Source organism: Notothenia rossii, assembly GCF_949606895.1.
Source record: "Notothenia rossii genome assembly, chromosome: 11".
NCBI classification, from domain to species: Eukaryota; Metazoa; Chordata; class Actinopteri; order Perciformes; family Nototheniidae; genus Notothenia; species Notothenia rossii.
The window spans coordinates 44,091,769-44,115,311 of record NC_136910.1 but is presented as its reverse complement, the minus strand read 5'-3'; the positions used below and the strand labels follow the sequence as shown (position 1 = coordinate 44,115,311).

Here is a 23,543-nt window from a genome sequence, read left to right as displayed (position 1 = left end):
GGACAGTCATACTCGACTACAAGTGACCGCCGATGATGATGATGATGTGTGAGTGTGAGTGTGAGTGTGAGTGTGAGTGTGAGTGTCACTCTTTAGCTGTCTAATGAAGGTAAACACAGCGAAGGATGTGTGTAAAAGGCACAGCTCCACTTCCTTCATGGCGAACCTGTAACTTTCTCGTGTGCACGAGAACGTATCTCTTGCACGAGAGAAAGTATATCGTGATGAGCAAAACCATGTCACTTGGCCCAGGTGGTTTCCACAGAATGGCCAAAACATGTTTAACGACCACAAAGGTCCATAGGTACCGGCGGTCTATCCGCCAAAACAAACTTAAGTTTGTGTCAGTCACTTGCACGTCACTTCTGGTATGACGGGCATTCCCTTTCCAGTTTGATTCTCTAGTTTGTTAAAGTGTTTCGGGAAATGTGAAAGTGTTTCGACACTTGTAAATTTGTCTCTACCTTTGTAAAAGTGTTTTGCGTCTTGTTAATTTGTTTTTGTTAATTTTAAATAGTTTTTTCTTTGGTAAATTTGTTTTATAAAATGTAAATTTTTCTCAAAAGTCTTTCACACTTTGTCATTGTCAATTGCACCTCTCAGCCACCGTAGCACACAAAGTCATTTTGTCATGACTTTGGGATGTGTTTGGAATCAGTCTTTATTTTTGACATTGTATGTACTAAAGGATACTTAATAAAAGATAATGCTGTGTATATCAATGGGGACATGTATGATGCACTAGAGCTTTTGTAACAAAACATAAGAGCGTCGTATTCAGCCAGCCCAGAACCAGATCTGCAACAACCGTGATTATAACAATATATTTCTTGGAACATTAAAAACAAATGTTACATTCTCAAGGTTTAAACGCCTATGACTCAATACGCAATTGAGTATTATGTGTGATCATACAGACGTTCACATGCACTGCAGCCAGTGGGGGTGTGCTCACATTCTGTTTTTGTTTCACTGTTGAGCTTAACATGCATCTGTAGTGATGGACTCACCAGCGTGGGACTGCATGTGCTCCAGCAGGTTGTTGTAGAACTGGAACTGGATGCCACAGGCACCACAAGTGTAGGGTTCTAAAAAATCACAAGGGCCACAAGTGCATTGACGCTTTGGTGGAGGGACAAATGAATACACTGTGCATCCGTCCACATTCTAGCCTCACTTATCCATGCTTTTGTGGTTTTTATAGCCTAAAGTGACTCAATGTGCAGCAGCATTTAAAACAAATTTGATCCAATTTGCATGTTACTTTGCAAATAATAAAAATAAAAATGTGTATGTCGGCACCTATGTGGGGACTTAAGTGCTGGTCATCTAATCTCAAAGTCCTTGGTTTAAAAAGCCTTTTCCATAAACAACAACAAACATAATAAACACATAGCTAACATGTTAAAATACAAGATGTACAGCAAATTGGCTGTAACAGCTTTTCCAGCCATCTTTGTCCACCAAAACAAGCCATGTACCAGTTTAATTCAGCCAATGCTTAGTTGTAGTTGTCAATTTAAGACAAAGGTAGGTCCGAATTCAATTCAGATTTACAATATGGCTCTAAAGTTCTGCCTAACAATCATGAAGCTAAATGCAGAAAAACTGTTCAATCACAATGGATTATAGAGCGCCTCAAAAAATCAAAGCATGCAGGAAAAAGAAAAGAAAAGGTGAAATGAGAAAGTAGAATGAATGTTCTGCTGTGAGCAGGTAGGTGGGGTTGGACTCACTCTGGCTTGTAGAGAAGACGCTGGCCACCAGAGGGCTCGGAGTTCCTGTGGACAAGAGAAGAGGGAGGGAGATAAGACTACAGACAGGAGGTTCTCCATCTTTTATTTTATTTATTTATTAAATCACACTTTTCCCTTTGTTTATTCAGTCAGTCTTTAAAAAAAATAAAAGGAAACATTTAAAAAATATATTTCCATTGATTCGTTCCAAACATGACAACACCTTACAGCATTTTTTTATCAGTGACTGATGGTTATCTAAACCTTATACAAGCAATTTTAATACTGCATCGATCCCAAGGATGTATTGATTGATTCCAGCTCCATTCAAACTGAATTTCTTTTTAGCAAAGACAAATCAGAACAGACAGAAAACTCTAATGAGAAATACATACAAGACTTTTGTGACTTTTGTAGAAGATGTTGTGTTTTTGTAGGAAAGCATTGCTCAAAGAAAGAAGCTGATAGAAAACTGAGTCCCTTTATTACAATGACTGCACTTGAATGTTAGTGTGAGAGAAGCATGGTATTCAACAAGGTCTCAATTGTAATTGTGTGAGTGTGGAGCGGAATAATACAAATACTAATGATAGAGTTCATGGACTTTAGTTTTATATAGTCACAATTGAGGCAAGGTAGGTCACATAAACCTCTTTACACCGTCTACTCCCCCTCCATCTCCATTTTCAGCCCGGGCATTATCAGCAAACAAAACAATGTCTGCAGAAGCACTGTTTCTATCTATACCGACACACACACATATATACCTGCTTTTAGCAGGACTGAAAATACCTTTTACTTTTTGAGCAGAAATGATACATTTCCACCCAAATACACACACCCCCAGATAAAATAAGTGCGCCAGTGCTCACCGCTTGAATTCTGCGAACTGTTTGTGTCGACCAGACTAGACTGAATTGCACTTTCCAGTTTCCGCCTGAATGGAATGTCTGTAGGTGAAAACAAAAAGGAGAAACACTGAGTGAAATGGCCATGCTGTAAAAATGTGGATAATATTCCACATAAGTTAATACGGAGCAAAAGTTAATGACATGCAATTTATTAATCTCAGTTTTAGTTTGGGGCATTCAAATCAATCACACTAACAGCCTTGACAAAAGGATCCAAATGTCCGCATTACATTTAAATATGGTTTTAATTCCTCCTCTTCATTCCATCTTTTTGACCCACTTCTTAGATGTGTGTGCCATGCTTTAAATAGTTCTTTATGGCAGAGCGCAGAAAGATGGAAGGGGGGGGGGGGGGGTGTGGGGGGTCATGTAACACAACATTTTGCACCACTTGGAAGAAAATCTATACAATATGACAGCAGGAAACTAATGTTGGTGGAGATTTGGAGCTAAAATTGCCTACAATGTTGAAGAAAGACTATATGTGGTATTTTATCAAATATTAAAATGCAGATCTTAATTTGGGATTTTGCTAAAAGCAAACAAAAAGTATTTAATTGAGGTTTTATTTGGTTTGTAAATCTTTCTGAAAGAAAAAACAGCTTAAAGACAAACGCTTGCTGTAATTGAAAATCTGTGCGGACCTGTATTACATTTTGATGAATTGTTTTTGAACATCATTTTTAATGTGTTAAGGTGCTTGTGGTAATTAAAAAAGGAGTTATAAAAAATGTTAATGTCCAATCTTCTAAAAGTGTAATTAACGATTCTCTAGAGGCCAACATTTTGCAGCAGAGTTACCACAAATACACTGGCAAGGTGACCCAGAACTTTACAGCAGATCCTATCTTCATCAGTTCTCCACTGCTTCAGGTTTAACATACTTCAGCCGTAGTGAGCCTTATATGAATTTCGATCACGCCCTCTCAGCAGGACTGCGATATTGTTGTGACTGCCCCTGCCCTCAAACCCAGCCACCAATATCTGAGTGAACCCACTGACTGCCATTCTGTGGTCGTGTGGGCGGGAGTCACACTGTCATTTTAAAAAATACATTATTCAACAGTGCAGGCAATAGGGGTTTAGTTTCTGATCAACTTCCCTAGGTTGTTTTTCCATTTTATCAACATCAAATCTCAATTTTGACCCCAACTCATTTCCAACAATGTAACATTTTGTCAAGTTGACAATCTCAGCCAATTAAAAGCATTTAAGTTCTACATCAGCACAGATAAATGTTATATGAAGTGTACAAATAATGATGGGGCAAAAGCTAGAAAAAGCATACTGCTATACACATTACTAACAATTTCATTTAGTCACCATCCAGAGCACGAAACGACTGTACTTTTAAGTGTGTGTTTGCGTGCATGAAAAGAATAAGCATTTGGATTATGAGCTAATGAGGCCTGAACGTTTTGCTTTACTTTATACCATCAATCAACAGATCTACTGGAAAATGTAGGATTATAAAAGTAGAATACTTACGTTTTACCTTACCAGTTTGGCTGGGGGGAAATTTACTCATATCCATGCTACCACATTCCTGTACCCGAGATGTCTTCAGATCAAAGGCGCCTAGAAGATAAGATTTCAGAATCAAGAACAGTGCAATGCTCCAACTTAGACCTTTGACGTCCAATCTGACAATACTGTTGTTTTCCTACCTTAACATTGTAAACATAAAAACATAGCATTAAGATGTTGGCAGTACCTCCACGATGTATTTCTTTATGATGATATATTTGTAGACACCAACAGAAATACAAAAAAGGAGAGATTATCCTTTATGTTGTGGCTTCAAGCAATAATGAAACGGGCTTACTCATCGGTGTGTGCAGAGCGACGTGCTCCTGGTATGGGTTGAAGTACTTGTACTGCTTCCCGCAGAACTCGCAGACATAGCTCCCAGTTTCTGCAAAAAAGAGAACACACAATCAAACCGTGGTAAAACCTGTATATCAATTGAGATGGAAGTGTGGGGGATTCATTGTGTTGAATTAAATACAATTAAAAGAAACAGAATCACTTTGTTAATCAGGTGTTTTTTCACTAGGAAGAAGCAGAAAACAAGAGGTCCTAATAGAGTGGAGAAGACGAGGCTGGTGATTCTAAATTGTATCTTTTCCAGTTAAAATCTTACTTTTAGCAATTTTTCCATATTAAAGTAAATAAAGACACAGGGGTCTTCTGCAAAGTGTGCTGAGCCTTTCTCTGTCCCCCAATCAGTAGAAGTCATTAGTGCAGTGACAAGTGCAGGCTTCCCACCTGCGTACACTGCCAATTGAGTTTGAAGGGACACCCGCTGCCGTCGGTCCGACCCGCAGTCTCTGCGGAGGTGGGCGAGTGCTTTTTCCCCTGCGAAGGAGGACTTTTGGACTCATGTTCTGAAACCTTTCCAGTGTGGAGTTAGCTCATATGTGTTATTGGCTAAGGTCGTTTACATTAATGTAATGTTTAGTACAAACTGTGCCCAATGTGCTGAACTGGACACAGGTGGACTAATCAAGCTGTCAAATGTACGCCATGTTAAAAATAATTTAAGGAATGACGGAAGAACCTACAAATCAAGTAGGAGTTGTAATGCCCCCTGAGCAAATATGTCAGATTTACCTCTCTAAAATAATCATTTAAATATAACGTAGACAAATTGGTTACAGTTACAAATGATCCCAATTTAATCTATTCCTTCTGGAGGGTATAACAACTTAAAATGTGCAATCAGCAATGTGGTGCCTAAGCTACTGTATGTATAGACCACTTTGCAACCTTCACCTGCACTGGTATATATGTGGAATTAACTACTGTAAGTGCATCAAACAGTCTTACTTGGTCCGATTTTCTGGTAGGGTTCAACTGGCTCCTCCTCTTTAAGGCTGTCCACAGGTAACACTACCTGTTCATAAGGATCTGAGAGAAGAGGAGGGAGAGGAAGAAGAATGGGAGATTAGATTTTTTTTTAAAGAGAGTAGCAAGGGGTATCCTACTCTGAACTCAAGTGCGAGTAAGAAGTTTAAATTATTGAGTTTCTTTTTTTTTTGTTACAGTAAATTCTGAAATATAGGACTTTATTTACCTCAGCTAGTCAGTTTGAAATAAGCTTTACATAAAAACAGACTATTATTAGAGTCTGATTTTTGTGCTAATTTGATAGTCTATTATTTTTTTATTAGCAAAAAATCCCCCTGTTTTTGTATACTACTCCTCCTTACTATGCTACTCAGCTTTTGTTGTTGCTGCTGCAGGAAGTAGAGACTCTGGTGACCGTGTGAAATGGAAAGTTCTCTTCTAAATGGTTTTCCAGATCAAGTCTTGGGGTTGTCAAAGAAAAAATTAATTGCCATGCAAAGTGTCCAAAAACTCCTAGTTACCATCGACTGCATGCAGGTCACGGTGCTCCTGGAAGCAGCTGTAGTATTTATACTTCTTGCCACAGATGTCACAGGAGTAACGGAAGCTATCTGCAGATACAAATATAGAGAGAAAAACAACATTGTTTATAAGGATGGATATTACTGACAACCAGTATGTTTGGAAACTGGGTAAATAATAACCTTATTATAGTAGAGATACTTTGCTTTGGTGTAAAGTGTACAGTACAGAGGACAGTGCAAAGGTAAACAAATGACAAGATTGAAGGAGCCATTTCAGTGACTACATTTTAACTAAGAACACATTCATCTGAATGTATAGAGATCCGGTTGAACATCTTATTGCATTCTGCCTTAGAAAATGAGTCCTGTTTTTAGTCATGGTGTATTAGAAATGATAAATGACTAAACAAATGTGATTGAAATACATTGATTGTTGGATATCCTTGATTACATTGGGGCTGACACACAGAGGGAGGCTAGAGGAGATTAGAATAGCAGGACAAATAGGCAGATGAATCCCTGGGGGGAAGTGATAGAAAAGTTAATAATGATTTGATTATTTATACGGGTGACACCTTCACACAAACAAAACAAAAAAATATTTATCCGTGTATGCAAAACAATGCAAATTAGTTTAATGCGGCATTTTAAATTAGAATTAAATTCAAATAATGTTCAGTAGAATATAAAGTAGAGAGCTTAAGAATTAAATGGGTAATTGTCTTTCTCTTTTTATTTAGATTTGTTTTAGATGATGATTTTTGATCAAGAACACTCAAATAAAAAAATGGTGTTTTGACCCAGATGTATTTTTTATGTTGCTCCTTGTTTACAACTTGTGCTGCCATTCCATGACGTGTCTGTAGACGTCTAAGAGAGTGAAAGCACAAAAGGGAAGCAGGTTAATTGTTCTGCTATTGCTAATTTTGTTGCAGTGGGAAGTAGTGTTAATTTAGTTGACTAAAACTATGACGAAATATGTTCTTCAACGACCTCTTTTTCCATGACGAAAACGAGACGATGACGAGACGGCACCAACGGCAGTAAACAATAAGCCAGCGGCAAGCGTCAACGCACGCCGTTGTGTGGACGGGCCGTTACTGTAACGAAATCATCATGCAATATCGTTGACGAAAAGTGACGAGATGAAAATGTAGTTTACTAAATAAAAACTATGTCAAAATCTGTCTTTACTTTCGTTGACGAAAAATGAGGAGACGAAATATTATCAAAGATAACGTTACATCTCTGATAGTCAGTTTTTCTCCCAGCAGTTCCATTTCCGGTGCAGCGGCTGGGCAGCAGCTGTGTGTCTGTGCTGCGCGCGGCGGTACATTTGAATTACACCGGGCAGCGGCACACTGTGAATTGTCAGGAAGACTTTGGTCTAACGAATCTTATTTAACAGAAAATAAAATGGCAACAACAGGGCTTGGGAGCAGTGGTCGCGTTAACCGAATACACCCCCCCCCCCCCCTTCGTCAGCGCGAGTGAGTGATAAATTGTGCACTCGACGGGTAATAATGGATTATGACGGAAATGTTACAATCCTGTCCGTCAAAATGACTGACAACGAAAAAGTCTAAAGCCACCACTGCTTGGGAGAAAGAAACGATGTGATATTTGAGCCCATGTTCACTGCCATGAGGCGGAGGAAAAAAGAGAACGCATTGTTTTAACAGAAGGGAAGCAATGTGGCCATAACACTACAACCTGACCCGATACTCTCTGCAAAGCTGCATTCTTAGTCTGTGTTTTTCATCAAATAAGGACTAGATATAATCTTATTGTGAAATAAATTTGACTAAAATGACAAATTATTGGTTTTGGCTAGACTAGTTTGACTGAAATGTTCTATATAATCTGATGACTAAAAAAAGACTCAACAGTTTTCATTGACAAAAAGTAGACTAAAATAATTCGTTTTCTTTGACTAAAATATGACTAAAATGCTCAGACTTTTAGTCGACCAAATCTTGACTAAAATATTTACTGTTTTAGTCGACTAAAATAAGACTAAAATGCTCAGACTTTTAGTCGACTAAAACTTGACTAAATAAAAACAGGATGAAGGTAACTAAATATGACTAAAACTAAAAAGGAAATTTAACACAGGACTAAGACTAAAACTAAATTAAAAAATAGATGACGAAATTAACACTAGTTGGAAGCATTGTGCAGCCAAGTGGCTGTTGAGAACTAGAAAATGCATTTCCTGCAGAAAATGCGTGTGAATGCTGTAAACTGTGAACATTTATGGCTGAAAATGCAGAAAAAGCTGAATATGTTATTAGCTGAATGGTAGCTGCTTTTAGATACAAAAATGCAGAAAAAGCTGAATATGTTATTAGCTGAACGGTAGCTGCTTTTAGCTACAAAAATGTAGAAAAAGCTTAATATTTAAAAGAAAAAGGTTTAAAAAAGGTATAAACAACATGTATAGCCTCAATAAGTTAATAGTTGAATAGTTTGTGCAGCTGAAAGTAGGCTGAAGGAGTTAAATATCAGATGTACGTATTAGTATAAGTTCAAGTAGCATTACATCTATCGTGCTTTTCTTTTGAAGGGGTGTTTGGTTTTGGAGAGTGTGAGGTGTAGAAAAACTAAATGAGATGTCAATGGGAGGTTCACCCATAAAAACGATAGTTAGGTGGGCAAAGGCCTTTGGCCTGTTTGTGTGTCTTTACATATGTATTAGAGACATCCAGTGTGTGTGTGTGTGTGTATATGTTTCTGTCTGTGTGTGTGTATATGTTTCTGTCTGTGTGTGTGAGAGAGAGAGTGTGTGTGAATATGTGTGTGTGAGAGAGAGAGAGAGAGAGAGAGAAATCATTGTTACAGCTCAAATGCATTGCAATGACTTCCATGTTAAAAAAGACTGAATATGTTAAAAAGTATAACATATTTTGAAAAAGTTGAAAGTTTCCCATCATGTGCTGAAAAGGCTGAATAGGATGAAGGAGTTAAATAAAGATATCAAATGTAAGTAGAAGTGATTGAATGTTTACAAACACCTGTGTGTGTAAACCCAGAGATCAAAGGGTTCCTGTGTGTGTGTGTGTGTGTGTGTGTGTGTGTGTGTGTGTGTGTGTGTGTATCCAGCAAGACCATGACAACCAACTGCAGCACTGAGTCCCATAAGAATGCATTGAGGATTATATCTGACAATTTTGCCACCTGTTCAAAAAATATGGCTCCTATCAAAAAATTACCAGACCGTGAGCATCAGGGACCCCCGATGAAATGATATATGTCGTTTTTTTGGGTCTTGTGTGGTAAATGTGAAGAGGAGAGCCTAGGAGCCTAGGAGAGATTTTCCTAGGTTTTTCATGAAAAGTGTAGGGTTTGGGAATTATGGCAAGTTTAAAACATTTTTGGGGGAGAATTTCAAGCACTGCTCCACTCTGTTTTGAGATCAAAGCACTCTAGACTTAACGAGCTGCTCCCATCCACTCTAATGTTAAAATTTGAAAAAGGCCTCTCTGCTAAGCTCCAAACTAACTTCAATATCTGAAAAAGTTTAAAAGATATCAAAAATCTTTTATACAAGTTTTATAGCTGAAGGTATTGTGATCATTTGAAAGTTGGAATGAAGTGTCTGGCTGAAATTATGTTGAAGGAGAAGCATTTGGCTTAAAGTGTAGGAAAAGTGGATTTGAAGGCATCTCCCATTGACTTCAATGTTAAAAAAAGAGTTTAAAAAGCTGAATATTTCAAAAGGTATGAAATATTTTGAAAAAGTTGAAAGTTTCCCATCAATTGCTGAAAAGACTGAATAGTTTAATATTTGAATGGTTTCTGTAGCTGAAAGTAAGCTGAAGTTATGGAGAGCTAAAGTATTGGCTGAAATAAGGGGAAGAATAAAGATTTGAAGTACATTAGTGGAAGCATTCGCACTAATTAAGAACACTTTAAGAGCGTCTTGGCACACCACAGCGAAGTCCTGTCTGAGGCCAAACTGACGTGTAAACAGCACGGCATACAGAAACTGCAAGACGAATCCTCCATTCTCTGGTTGTTTCTAATTTTGTCTTTGCTCCTTAATATGTCTGACTTATGTTGCCCCAGCAGAAGCCCCTCAACTCACACACCCATGTGACAAATGTTTTATCATTTAGCAGCTGAATGATAACTTCTGAATTTCTCCCCCCTTCATTCTGACACTGTTAATTCAATCAGCAGGATCCTTTGGTGAATTCCTAGGGGTGTTAAAAAGATGCCTTTAAACTCTTCAAAATACATTACAGCAGAAAATAAAATATTCTGCTCTATTTTTATATTTTAAAGATTAAAAAAAGGTCACAATCCAAATTAGTGCTGTAAAAATATTTTGGAAACCTAGTAAGTGGCTGCCCTAGGCATGTGATACAAGGGGCATAAAAAGCCAAAACAGATGATTTAAAAATAACCCGTTTCCTATCTTCACAGAAAAACGTCCGAGCAGTTTATGCTTAATTGTTAACACAGCTACAAAGGCGATTATTAGGGTGCCAAACTGTAATTGCATGTATAACACCTCAAGGCTCCAACACATATTCTTTCATTTTGCCACCAATTGACGTGATTAAAACTATTTTCAACAAATTAGTGGATTCCTGGCATTTGTCAGTGTAATTAAAGCTAACATAACCGGATTGCACCAAGCATAGGTGAGGAGGACACATTCTGAGTAAATCATACAACATACATAATTGGTTATGGATGCATGATGTTGGCATGTTGGGCTTGTGTCTTAAAATGTGACCTGCTCCATCGAAATCAGTCGCATTGACCCGAAGACACATGTTGAGTTGTATACACTGCTGGAAAGAGGATACTCCTAGCTTTCTAATGATATCAGGATTGTTTTTGTACTCCAAATATTAAGATAAATATGTCACATTATATAATGACTGTCATCGAGTCATCATTTTGAGAAAAAGGCCTTCAAAGTTTTCTCTTCTCTGGAATCCATCGATCTGATTGGTTATTAGCAAATGATCAAAATACTACGGAGGGAAGATATTTTCGTTTGGATTACTGGTCTGGGGGAAGCTCGCGAGTGCGTGTGTGTGTGTGTGTGTGTGTGTGTGTGTGTGTGTGTGTGTGTGTGTGTGTGTGTGTGTGTGTGTGTGTGTGTGTGTGTGTGTGTGTAATTTTTTTTGGGAAAAACCTTCACGAGAAACACCGGCTGTTGTTATGCCTGCTGTGACGTTAAGTTACTCTGTTCTCCGCTTGTAATTATGCCGTTACAAGCTTCAAAGTTGTATTTATCATCTGAATTTGCCGAAACAAGTTTAATATTCTGAAAGCCAAGACTTTGTTTAATTGAAATTAGATGAAAACAAACTCTAACGGTCCCTGCCGTGTTATTTATGATTACTCTACGCTTACATTCATAATGTCAGCCGGAGGGAGGGGGGGGGCGGCACTGCGGAAGAGCAGATTGCCTGTCATCTTCCCTTTACCAGCTTAAAGAATGTATTTATCGTGTGAGTTTGGAAATAAAAGTTTCATATTCTGAAAGTCAAGACTTTGTTTGTTTAAAATCAAACAAAACACCCGAACCCCGAAAAAATAGTTTTTTACGCATATCCACGTTTATTTTGAAATGAGCCGTTGCGACTTCCGACTGATTTCGATAGAGCGGGTCACAAATTGATGTTGCTGTGCAGTGGTTATTATAACAGATAGTTATGTGACAAAAACAAGCCTACTCTGATCCCAACATACTTTTTTTCCTCTGTGGCTTTTTAAGAGGCCCTTAAAAAGAAACAAGCTCAAAGCAGAAGATATGTCAACCTTGAACGTCCTTTGATATGGGTATTTCATTCAAATGCAAGCAATTGGATGGTGTAAGTTGCCCACTGCTTTTAAGAAAACAAGCCTAGGAGAGTCCTGCAATTATTCAAATGAAAATGCAAACTGACATTTAAAATTCACTATCATTTGATACGCTAAAACCATTACCGGTACATATTTTACATTCAAATGCAAAAGGTCATTTTGCACTTTCATGTTCAAGTTTAACTTGCACACTGCCTGCATAATCAACACAACTGAAAATGCAAAATCCATTTTACATTTGGTTTCACAATCAATATGACAGGGTTTTAATTTGAAATACAAAATGCAACGACATCTGGCAAATCAATGCATTGGACAACCAGATATGAGAAAACTGAAACCCTGTCCAATAGTATAAGTAATATAGCGTTCAGTGTTTTAGTGTCTGAGGATTTAAATAGATCCATGATCCATAACTCAAACTCAACTTCCTGCATCACAATTTAATTTCTAACACGTACCTGCAGCTACACCACCCCGCCAACCCCTGGATTCTTTTTATAAACGCAGGGCTGTTTTTGGTCCTAACACCCACTTAGTCAGATCTACCCAAAGTTTGTTTGAGCTGTGCTCCTAAAATACTCTCCTCAACCTACACAACACTCCAACCTGTGTTGTCTCCTGTTTTTAAAATGCTCTTATGCCCACACGTCAACAGAGGGATATTTTAATAGCCATACTAACTGGAAAATCTCAGTTTATTATGTGTATGCCTGGATTAATTTTCCTCATTTGGTTTTAAAATGCAGACTTGCAATGATCCAGAGAATGTTGCTATAGTAACCAATCATTAAAAAATGGTGTGGTGTTAAGCAGGCTTAAAGTCAAGGTTACTATAATGCCATATATTCGCTGTGAGGCCCTAAACCTGAGCTTTTAACATTGTTTTGAACAACAAAATGCAGCGCCAATTTTATTCTTCCTAGAGAAATCAGTCAGTTTATTTCTCTATGTTAAATTAATTGCTAAGAAAGCAAAATATATACTTTTTTTTTTCTCTTTATTGTACAGGCTACAGGCACAAGCAAATTATACTTTGCCTCTGCTTGTTTTATCTTTACTGGCTGACATTTGTTTATGTTGTATTCAAACAATCTTATGAATTGGCATGTGAATACTCTCAAATATAAAAGTTTAAATATTTAGTGTCAACCAAAAATGCAATTCATTTTCCATCCTCCTAAGAATTTAATCAGGGGTTGTTTGTTGTTGCCAAGAAGCCTCTTTAACCTGCCGATTACAGTCACATGCCTTTTGGTTACACTGTTTGTTTTCCTCATACAGTTAAAAAAGCTCCATCTGCATCAGGATAACTGCTCTTTCCTTTCTCTCTGCCATGTAGACACTGCTTCCTTTAAGCGATGTGCACGTTCATGTAATGATTGCTGGGAGTGTCTGTAGGATGCTTTATAAATAACTCAAGTACTACTCTGAGGTAGGAGTATTTTTAGTCCTAATCAAACTTTCACCGTGAATCCTGAGAGTGATTTTAAGATGCCTGATAAACACAGGCTCTGGCAGCTGATATACAGTGGAATAAAAAAAGCAACATCCCCCAACGTGCAGGCCGGCCTTTACTTTATAAGCAGTTTCAGGTTATCCTCCCTTAAAGAGGAACTGATGCTATCATACAGAGAACATTGTGATATTTAAAACATTGTGTCCACACATTACATCATTGAGCCAGAAATGTTGAGGTAAAGTTGGATGCTGCCTTATAGGTACCTGGTTTTAGGATGTCACCTATGGGAAGGCGGCTACAGTGAGGAGACAAGACTGATGGGAGAGAGGAAGGGGGACAATGAGGGTAAATTATAATGGCGTTAAGTCTGCTAAGTCATATAGAGACAAAGGTATTTTCAGCTATAAGATGTAGTGGATTGTTTATATCCAGTTTCATGAAAATATAACAGATATCTAGTGAAACATAATGTGTGTTAAATGAGCCAGGTAGGAAATAAACAGCTTGTGCTGACGTGCTTTTAAACTTCTGTGTTCACTGGTTGGGTTTGCAAATGGGTACTCACTGTTGGGTGTCTGGGGTAGACCATCTGCAACCATGGTATCTGATTCTAGAGTGGAAAAGAAGGGGGGGGGGGGACAGTCAGCATTAGAGAAATCTGTGAATAAAGAATGTGAGCTCACATCTGCTCGCACCAGTGCTAAAATCTTGTCTCACATTTAAATCAATGCAGAGGCCAAAAAATCTAAAATAAATAAATCAAATACAATTCCTAGCCAAAACAGGACAAGCATGACTCATTTAGAGGAAGTGAATCATTTTAGGCCGATACAGTCAAAAGAGGAAAAACACAGTGAGCAGTCAGTTATTATTTTGAGACAATAGATATGTTTTAAGTGTCTTACCTCTGTGTGCTCTGACGTGTGTCTGAAAGCAGTTATAATACTTGTACTTCTTCCCACATACCCCACATACATAGGAACCTGCGTGACAAATCAAAACAGGGTCATAAAAGCAAAGTAAGAGTATTATCAGCCGTACAAACATTTAGCATAGCTCAAAACATTTCAGATTTAAGTTTTTCATTTATTTTCTCAGTAATCCCCTACATACAGACTGAATATACATCTCCCAATTACTTCTGAAAATACCCAAAATATTACCAATAATAAGTCTTCTAAGCTCAAAGTAAACACCACTTTCTACAAACATTTTACATTAAACACAATGTTTACTGAAACCTTAAGTTATAAGACATTTAATCAGCTTTTGACTAAAGGGCAGAATTACTAACTAATCTGATTAATGGCAGTGGCATCAAGACTGGTATCAGGGTCAAACAGGACCGTTTGATATTTTATTATATTTATTAATATTTGGTTTTCTCCTCAAGACCTCAGATAATGTTAAAGGTTAGCATTGATATTTAGCCCAAGCAAACAATGGATCCCGTCTGTGACACAAAAACATTGGAAAATAGGGTCTAGGTAAAAAAATACAGAAGTGACCCTTTAAGATTTCAGATGCTGATCCAACACTTAACACAAATTCAAAATGGAGGTCAATGGATGTTCAAATGTGCACACAGGCTTTTAAAAACTTCCGCTAACATATTTCAAAGGACAACAATTTGCTTTAAATAGTTTTCATAGAGGCAGTTTATTCTGTAGAAAGTAGTTACAGCTAACAGCTAAATGTGTGGATTATCCTGAGTAACCATGGCTAAGCTTCTGATATTTTACAGACTTTTTTTAACTAAAAAAAGTCAGGGTCAAGAGACACCAGACAAGAATACAGTCAGGAAATGCGTGTATCCATGTATATTCACACACCTATGCATGAGTCTGTGCTCTTCGTTGGAGGAGGAGTACCTAGGGCAAACATACCCTCGGTCTGAGCTCTACGGAATCCAACTCCCATTGCTCCCCCATCATTTCCTCCAATGACAACACAGATCTCCGCAGGGTTGACTTCACCCACTTTCCCGTTACTGGTCTCTGAGGTCCCGGGCTCTTTCTTCACTGTGACGGTGACAGGTGGTGGAGTTGGACTCTTGGGCTTAGAGACTAAGGCTGGTGAGGGAACATCTGGGGCTGCACTGCCACCGTCAGCCTGCTCCATCAGAGGAGTGGGTGCCTCTGGTGCACTCATGACTCCGCCTCCTCTGAGCCCGTGCTTCTGTACCAGGGGAAAAAACAGAGAGGGACAAATACTTGACTTTACTGTCCTACAAAAACATCCATTTCAAGATTCCAGCATTACTTCTAGCGTAACAAATGGCATCTGTGCACAATAGCAGCACTCCTCATTGGAAAATATGTGTTGTTTTGCAACCAAAATGGCAACAAATCCATTATCAAGAAAAAAAGGTTGTCTTGTTACCTGCATCTGACTTTTGAAAACTATTGAAAGTGTAATAAAAAGTGAGACAACCACCTCTCTTTTTCAGCGCCAGGTTTAAAACCCTGATAATGAGTGTCCTTTGATGGCATGAATTCCACTACTCGGTGGCGCCCCAATGCTCTAATTTCAAAACGATCCAAATTACACAACTAGCCGTTTCAGCACAAGGCTGTAAAAGGCTTTGTCGAGAGCATGTTCTCAAAATGCAACCATGCAAAGCAGAGTTATGCCAGGATGACGGATATTATGGAAAGAGGGGGGATTGGTATTCTAATAATAGTGCAACAATACAGCCAAAAACTAGTCTTTCATAGCCCAATACAACTTTCTTTTGATAGGACACAGGATCAAAAAACATCAGCAATGGGGCTCAATCGTTACATTATGTGCAATAATTGGCCTGAAGGTTCTGCAAGCTTGTGTTTGATTGATTTCCTAATACATACTAAAAGCTTTACATGGGACAAGCTCAAACATTACATTTTAGATTGAACGTCAACATGAGTCATAAATAAATATCATGACAGATGATACATTTAAAATGGGTAAAATTGTAATTCACGTTTTTTTTTTATTTCCATTTAACCTTATAGCGTTTTTTCCTATTCAATTTTATAAGAGACGAATAATTTTTAATATTGTCATGTTCAATGCAGGATTTTTTTTTCTTTTGGTGTATTTCCCATTTTAAAGCTGAAATGGCATTTCCAATATAAGGCATACAGCTTCTAGGAATAACTAAAAACCTGAGTGACTCTTTTTGTATGTAAAGTAAAATTGAAAAGGAAACTTTTACATGTTATACTTTTATCTTACTTTCAAGAAGTGTACAATGTTGGTTGTTGCTGGCAGCCAATTTCAAATAATTAATTATTCATAAGGTCTTGGTTATTTATTTTAATGTTTAAAACTCTGGGTCTCCATATTGGAGCAGCAGATTTACACCACCATTTTGAAGAGTTCATTCTGTCTACCAGAACAGTTTTGACAGTATTTATGGTGGTATCATTACTTGTATCTAATAGAAAGATAGGAGAGAAAATCTTTGAAATGGTGGCACTTGTGTGATCACCTTTAATGATAAGTAAATCTTTAATGCAGACACTCGCACAGAAAGATTTTGGGTCAGCAAAGTTAGTGGCCCATTTAATCGTCTCTCAGTAGTGCCAACTTTTACATCCCAGCGACATCATTAACTGAATGGTCAGCTTTCTATTTTCCAGCTTTTGGACTTAAGTGTTATGGTAGAAGTGAACTCTTGTAATGGTTGAAATGAATATGCTGCGAAGGGAACAACCGTTTTTTATGTATTTGTAAATGTTATGGTACGATAAATGTTGATTAAAGTGTTGCTTCTGGTGAACAGAAGTGAAAACTATATGAATATCAAAGCGTTTTATTACAGAACACACAGGACAAAAGTTCTCCTCTAGATGTATCTCTAGAAAATGCCCCTTAAAATGCTTGTTGCCGTGCGCAGTATCAGAGGTAGACGGTCTGCAAAACAAAAAATGCAGGCATGACGTACCCATTTATGAATGTGAAAACAAAAATGACATCCCATAGAATAAATATCACGTGTGAGTGAAAGGGATTACATTTTAACTGACTCATGGAGAAAGAAATGATGTAAGATTATGGGTGTGAATATGTTTGCCAAAATATACTTATATAATATACTCCAGTACGGCAGTAGTTAAGGTTCAGCCCTGAGCAGCAGTCATGTTTACTGAGGGTATACTGGAAAATGTAAATATTGTGTCATCTGGTTTTCCATTTTAACTAGACTCAGAGTCTAAACCGAAAAACACATTTTGTTTAAAGGTCACCTATTATGCAAAATCCACTCTGTGTAAAGAGATTCTGAAAGTTTCAGGAAAAAAGATTCACTCACCTCCTGATCCATTTATATAAAAAACCTGTCCGAAAATGAGCTGATCAGATTTTGCCCACTTTATGATGTCTTAAAGATTTTTTGGCTTGTTTAACCATTAGCCAATCACCAACCAAGGTTAGCTAATCACCAACCAAGGTAACCCCCCCCCCACCCCCACCCCCATTATCATCTGAATCTTCTTCTAGAGCACCATTGTGTTCTTTTTAACCAAATATCTCTCAGAGGGGCGTGGGGAGGGGCTCCTTGTTTTCATCTGAAGTAAAAGACACAGAATCAGCACTTTTGAAACAGGGCTGAAACAGAGGGGATTATGGGATGCTACAATGATGAATTTTATAGTAAGACATAAAAATACAGTCTCAGCCGTTTTGGGTTTTTCAGCCACCCCCCCCCCCCCCTGACGCATACAAAGAGCAATGGGTCAATGCCACCTGTCATCTTGACACACAGCCAAAACAAATTAAGACAGCACAAATATATTTACTCTCAACTTTGATGTTGGTCGATTCTGTCTCACTAAGAGGAAAGTAAGCAAGTAGATTTACTCAAAATCTGTCCTTTAAGGTTGCTTTTTATAATTTACTTTTGTTGTGTATCTAATGTCAATTATGCTTTTACTCCAGTACCTTTCAGACAAGATGTTAAAAATATTGAGTTTACTTAAAACTATTTTACATAAAAAATAAGCTGATGAAATACAACAAAATGTTAAAGATTAAACCAGTGATTCCGACCATTACAATGTGCTTATTACGAAAAAAGGGGTTGGGTCCATTGCCATATTTAAAAGGACATTATGCCTCCAAACTTTTCACATGGTTTCATTCAAATAACAGTTTGAAGTACTACTAAGTATGTCCTACAAAAAATAGAAACAGTTTTTTGTATAAGAACTTCTTCTTTCCACTCAGATCAATCATTTCACAAGACAGATTTCTTTGTCAGATGCCCTTAAAAACAACTGGAAACAACTGTATCAAAAGTAGTTCAAACCTATGGTTAAAACTAGCTACACTTTGACTAGCTACTTTACAAAGCTGCTTACACATTGATCAACAGGCCATCTTTCTGCAGAATGGGCACGTTTACATCTGATACTTATATTTTGCGGATAACAATCTTGTAATTTCACTTGTTTTGAACGCAGGAACTTGTTGTATTTGTACATTTTTGTATGTTATTGTTTTATCTAAGGATCAGAGTATTTCTAAGGTAATTACATTCAGTTTTTTTTTTTCAACATTTCATTCGTTTAGTAAACGTGTACAAAAATTCATTGTTTGCACAATTGTATCATAACATAACAAAATATCTCAAAGTGCTCAATAAGCATTAGCTGATAGGAGTCACTGGGTGCAAATGAAAATGAAATAATGGCTCAATTAACTGACTTTTGTCATCTGCAATCAAATAATATTAAAGACAAAGAAACATGCATATCTGAATTAGAGCAATTGCTTAGTCATCCACTTTGATATTCCCTGGGCAACTTTTTGAATGCCTGCCCTGGATATATGAAAGGACCCGTTTTCCTCTAATTAAAGTCAAAATGCAAAATTAGCCATCTGGCCTTCTGTTCTTTCATAGTCTGGGGCTTATGATATGCTGTAACCTGCACCATGCACCATGAAAATCTAAACCAGATGCACATTTGCTTGATGTTCCCGACGAATAAGAAACAACATAAACCAACTAAAATAAAAGACAAGGAAATATACTAAATAAAATCATCAAGGCTTTTTGCATATCACTGATACTAATATTGTAATAGGCACTAAAGTAAGAAGAGGTGATTTATGTCAATCTATTAAATGAGTTTTCCTTTGTGGTTTGGAACAGCTGTGTATAACAAAATGACAATGCATGCATATTAACAACAATATATTACAGCAGTGTACTTAATGTATCAAGAATAAGGAGGTTAGGCATACAAGGAAAACATCTCTAGGACATACCTCTGTTCAGAACTGAGCGCTTTGCGAGGTACTTAAAATAATTGGCCTATATTTGGGCAGTGCTGTGTTTGCCTCTGCACAATAATAAAGTAAATCAATCACTGCGCTTGTTTAAAGCAAAAAGAAAGAAATGTTGCGCTCTAACTTGGAGAGATTTTCTGACTTTGAATTGTACCTTGCAATGCCAAAAAAAAATCCATGTGCTCTGCATGTTAAGTAGACTTGTCCGTAATAGAGATTCCAAATATATAACACAAATTTGTTTAAGGCTCATGAAAATGTTTCCACTCTGGGAGGGATTAAAAATAGGAATCAGCTAAAATGGGGGATGGTGGGGGTCACTTCAATCACTGCATGTTTGTATTATCCAGAGCAAAGTCAGTGACTAGGAGCAGGGGTGGACCGAAACCTGGTTTACACTAAATGCTTTGCTTTCCCTGTTTCTTTAATCAAATGCACATTTCTCTGTCCTCTGTAATAAATGTCTTCCAAGATGGTGTATGACCAATGATTTCAAAAAGCAATAATGCAGAGAAATGGATAAACCCCCCCCCCCCCCCGCCCGCCCAGACACACACACCCGTGATGCTCTGGAAAAAGAAACAGTGTCGTCTAGTAAAATTCCATCAGCATACACTCAAAAGCCCCATAAAAACCTTTTCAATCTATATGTTAATGCCACGAATTAAAATTTAATAACAAGAGATATTGAAAAGCAGACTTGAATTATACAAAAATAAATCCTGAAAGATCAGGCCCCTAAAATTAGAAATTCAGGGCGGCATCCGGTCTGCTGCTAAACCCTTGTAGGCTGGCAGATTACATTTTTGATGAAAATCAAAATTGCACTGCACACTGACGCAGGCGCAGCAAACCTGGCACTATTGTGATTTATGGATTCATTAAACCCGCGGGAGTTTCACCCCTCCCCTTTTCACTCAAAGAAATGAGATTTGCTTCGCTGAAAATTTGTATTTTCGGAAAAGCTACTCAGACTCTGCTCTACCTTCAGAAAATGGTCAAAGAAAAAAGAAGCCTCTCTGTACATAACCACTGCACGTAAACAAGCCTAATTTTCATCGCTGCAGCAATTGACGTCCTTATGCATTATTCATGAAACCAATAAGGTTCATTTTTACAAAGGAAGAGGCAGGAAATAATATGTGCAGAATGCACAGATTCTGTTTTAATGCTGCAGCCCCAACCCCTGAAAAGCCATTCCCTAGAGACTCATTTAAGTGAAGCCATTTTCAGACATTTTCAACATGCCACTAAGAAAAGAGCCGACGTAATATGTTCTCTATGTTTAAGAAGGATGCATATTTGTTCACACATCCAAGCACAAATCGTGAATCTGTAATAGTACATTAAGAAAAGAAAGGACTGGCATGACATCAAAGACAGAAATTGTTTATGTAAAACCGCTTACCCTTTAAACGGAAGAATTAAAGCCTCTGTACTAAGTTAATGACAATTAAAAGAGCAACTATGTTTGACACAGTGGACCCACAGCAGGCTGTGATACGATCCCTCACCATGTCAGGTTTATCAGTGCCTGGAGGGACAGGTTTCACCTCTCCATCCAAACTATTCGCTCTGAGTATCCTCCATGAATCAAAGCTTTTGTTCTTTTAAGTACAGACAGGCGAGTGTGCGTTCCTCTTACCTTGCTTAAAATGAGAACACTCCCAGAATGCATTTTCTATTAACTATATGAGGGTTTAGGTTTTTTTTCATTGCAGCATTATTCGTGAGAGCTCTATTACTTATTTCTCAGTCATTCAGGTATTCTGCATATAAACATTCCCATCACTGATTCAACCATATTGAACCCCTGACACTGGTTGCCTCCTTTCACTTCTGTACTTTAACTGAAACTCCTGCATTTTGATTAGACTCCAAGCAAAGGTCAGAATGTTCACCCAGATTTTGCATACCAACCATACAATTTCCACTAGCTCTTTTCAATTTATACAGATATGAAGGTCAGCATTAAAATTACCCACAGCAAAATGGCCTCCGCAGTTTCCCTTACATTAAAATAAAAGCAAGCCATGCAAGATGGGAAACTGTTTGGCGTCTGCAGGATTAATATAAACAGTAGAGCCACTGCTTGTGATTGTTTTTCCTGCCCTCAAATTATGCTGACATGCTCCTTCTTCTTCCAGTGCTATTCAGTTAACTTTGGATAATATATTTTCCGCTTACACATTTTCCATCCAGATATAAAGTCTAAATTGTTCCATGTTTACAAAGTAGTAAATTATATCACTTTACCCACCTTAACACACAAGAAGAGAGAGAAGAAAGGAGGAACTGAAAATTGTAGTTAATGTGTTAGATTTAAAAGATTCATGGTGGATTTAAAAGATGTTTTAGTTCAGCTTTTTGTCACAGAATGACGTGGAGTGTCTAACACATTTGGCAAAATAAGTCCAGCATAATCATCATGAATAAAACAAAGCAGGAATACCATTAACTTGTAGACTGCTTTAAATACAGAATTGAAAAAGGGTTAATTTGTATCAATTAGTATGAAAAGCACAAGGTGATTTCATTTAAACTTATTTAAATAATTTACATATTATATCAATTAATTGTCAGCAGCATTGTGACATGCGTATCAGAAAATAACATTCAAATGAATAACAAATTCTCAAAACTAGTCTCATTATAATTTTGTAATTTCTCAAAATGACTGCCTACAGGTGGCGCCAATTACCCCCAGAATTAAAATCCTCTATCTTCCTAAAAATAAAATTCGAAATATATTTTTGACATGACGACAGTTGAAGTGTATATTTTTTGTCTGTCTGCAATTCAAACCAAATCCTGAAATACAGCCAAAAGTAACACTAGTGTTGTGTGAGTTTCAGAGGAGAAACTCCGAAGCTCTGCTCAAAATTTGCAGGAAAATTCACAAAACATGGCTGCAGGAGGTTTTTGTGTTTCAGATTGTTCCTCCCCTCGTCGTCCTTCATATTGCCACTATCGTCCCTTTGCAGTATCGGAATATACACAGTGTTTTTACCTATGTGGTGTAAATGTGGACAAACTAGCTGCAGAGACGACTAGTCAGCAGTTACAAGCAAACTTCATTAGGAATATTCTGTCAAAAAACATCAACAGATTAGGACTATTTCGGATTGCTTCAAAGCCTGCACCTGGCTCAGTGGCTGGCTACAATACGAAACACTGTCAGGTAGCGTTTGCTAAGTAGAAGGGGCTGAAACTTAACATCCGCAACTGAAATTTCTAAATTGTAGGATTTCTAAATGAGAAAAAAGATAACACAGCGGTCTGACATACCTCCAAAAACGATGCAGCTCATGCGAACAGGCTCCCCGCTGCAGAAATCGTCCCTCCCCGAGCAGAGGTGACAGCCTGTACAACTGTTTCCTCAAAAAAAAAATTGTGAATTAGTTATGAGAAATTCCAAATGTAGCAAATTTTCACCACAGCGTTTTTTCCTTCCTCGAACGCTACGTTACATTTTTGAGTAATGGCGAGATGAATCATGAATTTGTCGAGTTCTACTTCTGTATTTGCAATGCTCTCCGTTTCTACCTCGTGCAGTGGCTTTATGTTGCGGTTCCTCCTGTGGAAATTTCGTCCGCCATATACAAGGGCAGATTCCGAAATTGCAGCGCCGGCCAGTATATTAGCCTACATGAAAGAAAAAAAAAGAAAAAGGAAAAAAGTCTGAGAAGAAGACAGAAATAAAATGTGGGCCAACTATAAAGTTACACAGGGAATAAAGAGACTGCAAATTACGCAGGGGGAAATATTCTCATGTGAATTGAGAACATTTTGTTTGCGGACTCTTACTAACACACACTATAACGATCGAGACGTGGGACTATTTGATCTGATAATAGATTCTGATCATGTCGTATGATGTTGATGTACAGTGTCTGTGTTAAAATAGCATAGCTTCTTGGTCACCTTGTTGATAATTATAAATGTAAAGGAAAATAGC

At 37.6% G+C, this 23,543-nt stretch overlaps 1 protein-coding gene across 5 annotated transcripts in view; it reads right to left on the bottom strand.

Moving 5' to 3' along the window:
* The window catches only part of znf618 (zinc finger protein 618), a 36,774-nt gene extending 13,544 nt beyond the window's left edge, over positions 1-23,230 (bottom strand). The window contains exons 1-14 of one of the 5 annotated variants that reach the window (XM_079657773.1): positions 23,132-23,230; positions 22,874-22,956; positions 15,142-15,487; positions 14,215-14,292; positions 13,875-13,919; positions 13,573-13,623; positions 6,019-6,108; positions 5,477-5,557; positions 4,916-5,005; positions 4,473-4,562; positions 4,136-4,225; positions 2,609-2,686; positions 1,737-1,781; positions 1,011-1,088 (exon numbers count right to left, since the gene is read on the bottom strand). In XM_079657773.1, coding sequence (XP_079513899.1) covers positions 1,011-1,088; positions 1,737-1,781; positions 2,609-2,686; positions 4,136-4,225; positions 4,473-4,562; positions 4,916-5,005; positions 5,477-5,557; positions 6,019-6,108; positions 13,573-13,623; positions 13,875-13,919; positions 14,215-14,292; positions 15,142-15,460 — 1,135 coding nt within the window. In that variant the 5' untranslated portion in view covers positions 15,461-15,487; positions 22,874-22,956; positions 23,132-23,230. The remainder of the gene's footprint in view (positions 1-1,010; positions 1,089-1,736; positions 1,782-2,608; positions 2,687-4,135; positions 4,226-4,472; positions 4,563-4,915; positions 5,006-5,476; positions 5,558-6,018; positions 6,109-13,572; positions 13,624-13,874; positions 13,920-14,214; positions 14,293-15,141; positions 15,488-22,873; positions 22,957-23,131) is intronic. The other 4 variants (XM_079657774.1, XM_079657775.1, XM_079657776.1 and 1 more) reach the window with 4 other exon arrangements.
* Positions 23,231-23,543: the final 313 nt, after the last annotated feature.